Source organism: Salvelinus fontinalis, unplaced genomic scaffold (genome assembly GCF_029448725.1).
Source record: "Salvelinus fontinalis isolate EN_2023a unplaced genomic scaffold, ASM2944872v1 scaffold_0032, whole genome shotgun sequence".
In the NCBI taxonomy this organism is placed as follows: Eukaryota; Metazoa; Chordata; class Actinopteri; order Salmoniformes; family Salmonidae; genus Salvelinus; species Salvelinus fontinalis.
In genome coordinates, this window is record NW_026600241.1 from 725,001 (window position 1) to 735,000 (window position 10,000).

The following is a 10,000-nucleotide window of genomic DNA, read 5'->3' on the forward strand; positions in this document are numbered from 1 at the left end:
TGGTAAAGACTGAACAGGTTAATAAATCATCCATTATCTGTATGTGGTAAAGACTGAAGAGAACAGGTTAATAAATCATCCATTATCTGTATGTGGTAAAGACTGAACGGGTTAATCATCCATTATCTTTATGTGGTAAAGACTGAACAGGTTAAATCATCCATTATCTTTATGTGGTAAAGACTGAACAGGTTAAATCATCCATTATCTTTATGTGGTAAAGACTGAACAGGTTAATAAATCATCCATTATCTGTATGTGGTAAAGACTGAAGAGAACAGGTTAATAAATCATCCATTATCTGTATGTGGTAAAGACCGAAGAGGTTAAATCATCTATTATCTTTATGTGGTAAAGACTGAACAGGTTAATCATCCATTATCTGTATGTGGTAAAGACTGAACAGGTTAAATCATCCATTATCTTTATGTGGTAAAGACTGAACAGGTTAAATCATCCATTATCTTTATGTGGTAAAGACTGAACAGGTTAAATCATCCATTATCTTTATGTGGTAAAGACTGAACAGGTTAAATCATCCATTATCTGTATGTGGTAAAGACTGAACAGGTTAAATCATCTCAACTACACCTGCCAAAGTCAGATTGGAGAAACTCCGATGGCTGGGAGACACTCATCTTTTACAGGGAAAAGTATCAGAGCCGAAAAGCAAGAAGCTTCAGGTGATTATAATGGTTTGGTTCCAGACTGGACTGGATTGCTGGGGTTTGTGATGTGGGGTGGTTATGGTCTGATAAGTCAACAGTTGATTAAAACAATGAGCCCAAAACCAGATCAAGAGGACACACTGTATGCGTGCCAAATGGTACACTAGTCCCTGTGTAGTACACTACCATTGACTAGGACTGGTTAAAAGGAGTGCATTATATCAAATCAAATCGGAATCATCATGGAACTCTAGTCACTTTAATAATGGAACACTAGTCACTTTAATAATGTTTACATACTGCTTTACTCATTTCATATGTATACAGTGGCTTGCGAAAGTACTCAACCCCTTGGCCTAAATAAAAATATGTTTAAATTACAGGTTGTAATGCAACAAAATAGGAAAAACACCAAGGGGGGTGAATACTTTTGCAAGGAACTGTATACTGTATTCCATTCTACTGTATTTTAGTCAACGCCACTCCGGCATTGTTCGTCCTAATATTGATACATTCCTTAATTCCATTATTTTACTTTTAGATTTGTGTGTATTGTTGTGAATTGTAAGATATTACTGCACTGTTGGAGCTAGGAACAGAAGCATTTTTCTACACCCACAATAACATCTGTTAAATACGTGTATGTAAATAAACATAAATATGGGTTGTATTTACAATGGTGTTTGTTCTTCACTGGTTGACCTTTTCTTGTGGCAACAGGTCACACATCTTGCTGCTGTGATGCACACTGTGGTATTTCACCCAGTAGATATGGGAGTTTATCAAAATTGGGTTTGTTTTCAAATTCTTTGTGGGTCTGTGTAATCTGAGGTAAATATGTGTCTCTAATATGGTCATATATTTTTTCAGGAGGTTAGGAAGTGCAGCTCAGTTTCCACCTCATTTTGTGGGCAGTTTGCACATAGCCTGTCTTCTCTTGAGAGTCTGGTCTGTCTACAGCGGCCTTTCTCAATAGCAAGGCTATGCTCACTGAGTCTGTACATAGTCAAAGATTTCCTTAAGTGTGGGTCTCTCTCTCTCGCTTCACAGGGAAAAGTCTCAGAGCCGAAAAGCAAGAAGCTTCAGGTAATGATAATTGTTTGGTTCCAGACTGGACTCGGGGGGTTGTGATGGGGGTGGTTACGGTCTCTCTCTCTCTCTCTCTCTCTCTCTCTCTCTCTCTCTCTCTCTCTCTCTCTCTCTCTCTCTCTCTCTCTCTCTCTCTCTCTCTCTCACACAGTGTGGAAGCACACACACACACACACACACACACACACACACACACACACACACACACACACACACACACACACACACACACACACACACACACACACACACACACACACACACACACACACACACACACACGCACACACACACACACACACACACACACACACTAACTCTGCCGGTCTGTGAAAGGTCACTGTCCAAGTACACAACAGAAAGAGAGTAGCGTGCCCATCTGCAATGCAGTACTTGGCAACCGAGCATGACCATTACAAAATCGCCATGTCAACTGCGTTAGTTATGCTGGTGGAGTATGGGAAATTGAGTCCTGAGTTCCAAATACCTGGGGCAACTGTCTCTGTAATATCACACCATGTCACTTGGTTCACTAAGCTTGTAGCATCCCAATCTCCACTTTTTAGATTCCATTGCAGATACAAGTGGTAATTTCAGAGAGACTTGTTAGAAATGAGGCAGAGTCTAGTAGTTTTTTGTGTGAAACTGGTCTAACTCTTCCTTATAAAGATGTATTATCATTTAGTCTGGAAGAGACCAATGATGAGAGCCACAGCTTGTTTCAATTAAAATAAAATCTCCATGACAACTGTGAATTAATCTAATAGCGTATTATCACGTTATGGTTCCATCGCTCTCTCTGCTCTCTCTCTCTTCTCTGCTCTCTCTTCTCTCTCTCTGCTCCCTCTTCTATTTCTTCTCTTCTCTCAATTTCAATTTCAATTTAAGGGACTTTATTGGCATGGGAAACACATGTTAACATTGCCAAATCAAGTTAAATAAATAAACAAAAGTGAAATAAACAGCCAAAAAATAACAGTAAACATTACTCTTTCAAAAGTTCCAAAAGAATTAAGACATTTCAAATGTTCAACTATACAGTGTTGTAGGCTACTTGCCAGGGAAGCAGGTAGCCTAGTGGTTAAAGGGTAGGAATAGAAACTGAAAGGTTGCAAGATCAAATCCCCCAGCTGACAAGGTAAAAATATGTCATTCTGCCCCTGAACAAGGAAGTTATCAAATCAAATTTTATTTGTCACATACACATGGTTAGCAGATGTTAATGCGAGTATAGCGAAATGCTTGTGCTTCTAGTTCCGACAGTGCAGTAATATCTAACAAGTAATCTAACAATTCCCCAACAACTACCTGATACACACAAATCTAAAGGGGTGAATGAGAATATGTACATATAAATATATATGGATGAGCGATGGCCGAACGGCATAGGCAAGATGCAGTAGATGGTATAGAGTACAGTATATACATATGAGATGAGTAATGTAGGGTATGTAAACATTATAGAAAGTGGCATTGTTTAAAGTGACTAGTGATACATTTATTACATCCAATTTTTAATTATTAAAGTGGCTAGAGATTGAGTCAGTATGTTGGCAGCAGCCACTCAATGTTAGTGATGCCTGTTTAACAGTCTGATGGCCTTGAGATAGAAGCTGTTTTTCAGTCTCTCGGTCCCAGCTTTGATACACCTGTACTGACCTCGCCTTCTAGATGATAGCGGGGTGAACAGGCAGTGGCTCGGGTGGTTGTTGTCCTTGATGATCTTTTTGGCCTTCCTGTGACATCGGGTGGTGTAGGTGTCCTGGAGGGAAGGTAGTTTGCCCCCGGTGATGCGTTGTGTAGACCTCCCTACCCTCTGGAGAGCCTTACGGTTGTGGGCGGAGCCAGGCGGTGATACAGCCCGACAGGATGCTCGATTGTGCATCTGTAAATATTTGTGAGTGTTTTTGGTGACAAGCCGAATTTCTTCAGCCAAATGTGCATGTGTCTGCTCAAACGGTCAGAAACAGACTCCATGAGGGTGGTATGAGGGCCCGACGTCCACAGGTGGGGTTTGTGCTTACAGCCCAACACCGTGCAGGACGTTTGGCATTTGCCAGAGAACACCAAGATTGGCAAATTCGCCACTGGCGCCCTGTGCTCTTCACAGATGAAAGCAGGTTCACACTGAGCACATGAGCACATGAGACAGACGTGACAGAGTCTGGAGACGCCGTGGAGAACGTTCTGCTGCCTGCAACATCCTCCAGCATGACCGGTTTGGCGGTGGGTCAGTCATGGTGTGGGGTGGCATTTCTTTGTGGGGCCCCACAGCCCTCCATGTGCTCGCCAGAGGTAGCGGGACTGCCATCAGGTACCGAGATGAGATCCTCAGAGCCCTTGTGAGACCATATGCTGACACATGCACATTTGTGGCCTGCTGGAGGTCATTTTGCAGGGCTCTGGCAGTGCTCCTCCTTGCACAAAGGCCGAGGTAGCGGTCCTGCTGCTGGGTTGTTGCCCTCCTACGGCCTCCTCCACGTCTCCTGATGTACTGGCCTGTCTCCTGGTAGCGCCTCCATGCTCTGGACACTACGCTGACAGACACAGCAAACCTTCTTGCCACAGCTCGCATTGATGTGCCATCCTGGATGAGCTGCACTACCTGAGCCACTTGTGTGGGTTGTAGACTCCGTCTCATGCTACCACTAGAGTGAGAGCACCGCCAGCATTCAAAAGTGACCAAAACATCAGCCAGGAAGCATAGGACTGAGAAGTGGTCTTTTTTTATTTTTTTATTTTATTTAACCTTTATTTAACCAGGTAGGCAAATTGAGAACACGTTCTCATTTACAATTGCGACCTGGCCAAGATAAAGCAGGAAGGTCTGTGGTCACCACCTGCAGAATCACTCCTTTATTGGGGGTGTCTTGCTAATTGCCTATAATTTCCACCTTTTGTCTATTTCATTTGCACAACAGCATGTGAAATTTTATGTCAATCAGTGTTGCTTCCTAAGTGGACAGTTTGATTTCACAGAAGTGTGATTGACTTGGAGTTACATTGTGTTGTTTAAGTGTTCCCTTTATTTTTTTGAGCAGTGTATATTTATTAACTAAAGTAAACTAAATACAATTAACAATGGTATATGTAGTCAGTAATCAGTAGTGTAAGTGAGTGGTTGCGTGCATACATGGGAAAATAAGGGGTGTTGAAAGGTGCCACCGCAAACAAACAAAAACAGCCACAAAAATGCCACAACCAAAAACTATCGGTGTCTGCATGGAGAGAGTCTCTTCAATGAATGGGGAAAAGGTGTATTTATCCTGGGCCCAGGTGTGTCCCATGTTGCTAACGACACTCCCAGCCCCGCCCACCGACATCCTATAAAGGAAAACAAGAGCAAAGAGAAGGAATTTGGCAGACAGAGTGGGAGGGTTGTCACAATAGTCAAAGATTTCCTTCGTTTTGGGTCAGTCACACTGGTCAGGTATTCTGCCACTGTGTACTCTCTGTTTAGGGCCAAATAGCATTCTAGTTTGCTCTGTTTTTTGGTAAATTCATTCCAATGTGTCAAGTAATTAACTTTTTGTCTTCTCATAATTTGGTTGGGTCTAATTGTTTTGCTGTCTTGGGGTTCTGTGGGGTCTGTTTGTGTTTGTGAACAGAGCCCCAGGACCAGCTTGCTTAGGGGACTCTTCTCCAGGTTTATTTCTCTGTAGGTGATGACTTGTTATGGAATGTTAGGGAATTGCTTCCTTTTAGGTGGTGGGAGAATATAACGTCTCTTTTCTGGATTTTGATAATTAGCGGGTATCGGCCTAATTCTCCTATGCATGCATTATTTGGTATCTCTCTTCTCTTTTCTTTCTGCTCTCTCTATCTTCTCTCTCTGCTCTCTCTATCTTCTCTCTCTTCTCTCTCCTCTCTCTTCTCTCTCCTCTCTCTCTTTCTTCTCTCTCTTCTCTCTCTGCTCTCTCTTTTCTCTCCTCTCTCTACTCTCTCTACTCTCTCTTCTCTCTCTTCTCTCTACTCTCTCTGCTCTCTGCTCTCTCTCTGCTCTCTCTTCTCTCTTCTCTCTTCTCTCTCTGCTCTCTCTTCTCTCTCTGCTCTCTCTGCTCTCTCTTCTCTCTTTCTTCTTTCTCTGCTCTCTCTTCTCTCTCTCCTCTCTTTCTTCTCTCTCTCTTCTCTCTCTGCTCTCTCTTCTTTCTTCTCTCTCTTCTCTCTGTTCTCTCTGCTCTCTCCTCTCTCTTCTCTCTCTGCTCTCTCCTCTCTCTTCTCTCTGTTCTCTCTGCTCTCTCTTCTCTCTGTTCTCTCTGCTCTCTCCTCTCCCTTCTCTCTGTTCTCCCTCTTTTCTCTTCTCTCTCTCTCCACACACACACACACACACACACACACACACACACACACACACACACACACACACACACACACACACACACACACACACACACACGCGCACATTCTTCACACACACAATCTGTAGAGGAAAATGTAGTGTGCAGCACAAAGAATGTTAAAATCACAGATTTAGCCTCAGACTTCTGTTCCCTTACATAAATAAAGATTGTTAGTCAGATTTTATCTTCAGGCCTAAGAGTTTCCAGTCAATGATAAGAACAGAAAGAAACCTCCCCTGTGTAGTCAAATACAGAGAGAGAGAGGGAGAGGGAGAGAGTGAGGGAGGAGTCTGAGAGAGAGAGAGAGAGAGAGAGAGAGAGAGAGAGAGAGAGAGAGAGAGGGGGGGCAGATGGAAAGAGAGAGACAGAGGGAGGAGTCTGAGAGAGAGAGAGAGAGAGAGAGAGAGAGAGAGAGAGAGAGAGAGAGAGAGAGAAAGAGAGAGGGAGAGAGAGAAGAAAGTGACAGAGAGAATGAGAGAGAGGGAGAGAGGAGAGAGATGGAGAGAGAGAGAGAAAAGAGAGAAGAGAGAGAGGAGAGAGAGAGAGAGAGAAGAGAGTGACAAAGAGAAGGAGAGAGAGGGAGAGAGAGGGAGAGAGATGAAGAGAGAGAGAGAAGAGAGAGAAGAGAGAGAAGAGAGAGAGAGAGAGAGAGAGAGAGAGAGAGAGAGAGAGAGAGAGAGAGAGAGAGAGAGAGAGAGAGAGAGAGGGAAGAGAGAGAGAGAGAGAGAGAGAGAGAGAGAGAGAGAGAGAGAGAGAGAGAGAGAGAGAGAGAGAGGAGAGAGAGAGAGAGAGAGAGATGGAAGGGGAGCAGTAGGAAGGGAGTGAGTTAACATTTTGTTACATTCATTCTCTCTCCATCAGTTATTTGTCTCTCTGTTTAAGATGGGGGCAATAGCTTTGACCTTGATGTGGAGCATCAATGCAAGTCATCTCAATGCGGATCACTGAACGGACTGTATGAGGCATATTGTATGATAATGTCTACCAGTAACTGTTGGCGTCAGTCAGAACACATTGTCTGGCCAGTTGGTAGAGCATGATGCTTGAGATGGTGGAGTCGTGGGTTCAATTCCCACGGGGGACCAGAACAAAATAAAATGAAAGTATGGAAATGTATTCAGTGACGACTGGAAGTCCCCCTGGATAACTGTGTCTGCTAAAAGACAAAGTGAAATGTGTGGACACCTGCAGGGAGGTCGTCTTCTGGTGCCTTTGATTGGCATCGTACCAGTCTGAACATGACAAACTATTAAAGACCTCTGTTATACAGCCTGAAACTCTTCTGTCTTTCACTTACAAACCACTGAGGATGACTTAAAATAGCTTCTATGGGGACATACTGTCGTGTTGATCAACACTCCAGTCAAGTCTTTTTAGAGAATTCACATAAACAGGTAAAGTGAAATTGGCCATTTCAATGTTGTTATAGAAACTGGGAAAGAGATGCCATGAATATCATGTATGATCTTATCATGTTTTGCTCTTCTGCATCAAATCAACTCACATTCAATTCATTGTCTCCATTGTGAAAACTGCCCCTTCACCCTGAGCACCTGAGTGGCGCAGCGGTCTAAGGCACTGCTGCTCAGTGCTAGAGGCGTCACTACAGACCCTGGTTTGATTCCAGGCTGTATCACAACTGGCTGTGATTGGGAGTCCCATAGGCCGGCGCACAATTGGCCCAGCATCGTCCGGGTTTAGGGTTTGGCCGGGGCACAAACATCCTACAATACATCTGCATATCATTAAGCCTCAATTAGTTATTGTGTAAAACATCAAATGAGTGGAAATGTTTCATATAAAACCATTATCACTCTTATTCAAGCAATTATTATGTAACTTTCAAGCCTGTTTAGATAATCTAGTAACCACTGAAACTGCATACAGACAGTAATCCTACTTCATGTTGTTGTAAGGAAGCCGAAATGGTAACATACACACGTCCACGTAAACCTACAACATATATAACTCATGAATAAGTACTCTATAGCTCATGAATAAGTACTCTATAGCTCATGAATAAGTACTCTATAGCTCATGAATAAGTACTCTATAACTCATGAATAGGTACTCCATAACTCATGAATACGTACTCTATAACCCATGAATAAGTACTCTATAACTCATGTATAGGTACTCTATAACTCACGAATAAGTACTCTATAACCCATGAATAGGTACTCTATAACTCATGAATAAGTACGCTATACCTCATGAATAAGTACTCTATAACTCACGAATACGTACTCTATAACTCATGAATAAGTACTCTATAACTCATGAATAAGTACTCTATAACACATGAATAAGTACTCTATAACTCATGAATACGTACTCTATAACTCATGAATAAGTACTATATAACTCATGAATAAGTACTCTATACCTCATGAATAAGTACTCTATAGCTCATGAATACGTACTCTGTAACTCATGAATAAGTGATTTATAACTCATTAATAAGTACGTTATAACTCATGAATAAGTACTGTATAACTCATGAATAAGTACTATATAACTCATGAATAAGTACGTTATAACTCATGAATAAGTACTGTATAACTCATGAATAAGTACTATATAACTCATGAATAAGTACTGTATAACTCATGAATAAGTACTCTATAACTCACGAATACGTACTCTATAACTCATGAATAAGTACTCTATAACTCATGAATAAGTACTCTATAACTCATGAATAAGTACTCTATAACACATGAATAAGTACTCTATAACACATGAATAAGTACTCTATAACTCATGAATACGCACTCTATAACTCATGAATAAGTACTATATAACTCATGAATAAGTACTCTATACCTCATGAATAAGTACTCTATAACTCATGAATGCGTACTGTATAACTCATGAATAAGTACTGTATAACTCATGAATAAGTACTCTATAACTCATGAATAGGTTATTATGCTTTATAATGCTGTCCGGACACTAGTAGTTAGTTATACATACTAACAGCAAACACATGCACCATGCATTAAACTCTATATAGCTCTCCATTTAGTTATGAATTCCTGCTCTACTTGTGAATAAGGTATCATAACCACAAATAAACCCAAAGCTCTGAAATGCATTTGATCAAATACAGACAATATAACACACTTAATAATTCAATCAATTATTGTTCACACACCGCGGATTTAACTCTAACTAACCGAGCGCAACAACCGTTTTGGGATAGAAATCGCTACACGCTTTTAAACGTGTACCAGTGAAAGAGAAACGCTCAACAACTTACTCATTAACACTCTGGCTCATTACTCAATGATCAATAACTCAATGATCAATAACTCAATGATCAATAACTCAATGAAACACATTCATAGAAGCTGTTATTGCCACTATTACACAACAACAATCAGTCCAAACATCCCCGTACTGCTGCGTCACGTCACCGAGGGGTAGAGACACATGTACAGCTCATTAGCTCACACTCACTTGCTCTAGTTAATGCTCTTTAACTCCTTAACTAATGCTCTATAGCACATTATAGAGCCACTACAACAATACATTGTAAACACTTGAATTAGTTAAGCATCAATAATTTAACTGAACATTTATAACACATTAATAAGCTATCATTAGCACTAGCACAACAGTAATATCTCTACATACCAGTACTTCATGCCAGTGGTCTCTCTACGTACCAGTACTTCATGCCAGTGGTCTCTCTACGTACCGGTACTTCATGCCAGTGATCTCTCTACGTACCAGTACTTCATGCCAGTGGTCTCTCTACGTACCAGTACTTCATGCCAGTGATCTCTCTACGTACCGGTACTTCATGCCAGTGGTCTCTCTACATACCGGTACTTCATGCCAGTGATCTCTCTACGTACCAGTACTTCATGCCAGTGGTCTCTCTACGTACCAGTACTT

General features: G+C 41.5%; 1 protein-coding gene across 3 annotated transcripts in view; it reads right to left on the bottom strand.

Annotated features, from left to right (window-relative positions):
* kcnab1b (potassium voltage-gated channel subfamily A regulatory beta subunit 1b) overlaps positions 1-10,000 on the bottom strand; it is a 69,316-nt gene that overhangs the window by 57,183 nt on the left and 2,133 nt on the right. The window contains exon 1 of one of the 3 annotated variants that reach the window (XM_055910826.1): positions 9,897-9,922. The exons of 1 other annotated variant lie outside the window; for it this stretch is intronic. In XM_055910826.1, the coding sequence (XP_055766801.1) occupies positions 9,897-9,907 (11 nt within the window). In that variant the 5' untranslated portion in view covers positions 9,908-9,922. Of the gene's footprint in view, positions 1-9,800; positions 9,814-9,896; positions 9,923-10,000 lie in introns of those variants that run through there. One more of the 3 variants, XM_055910824.1, reaches the window with a different exon arrangement.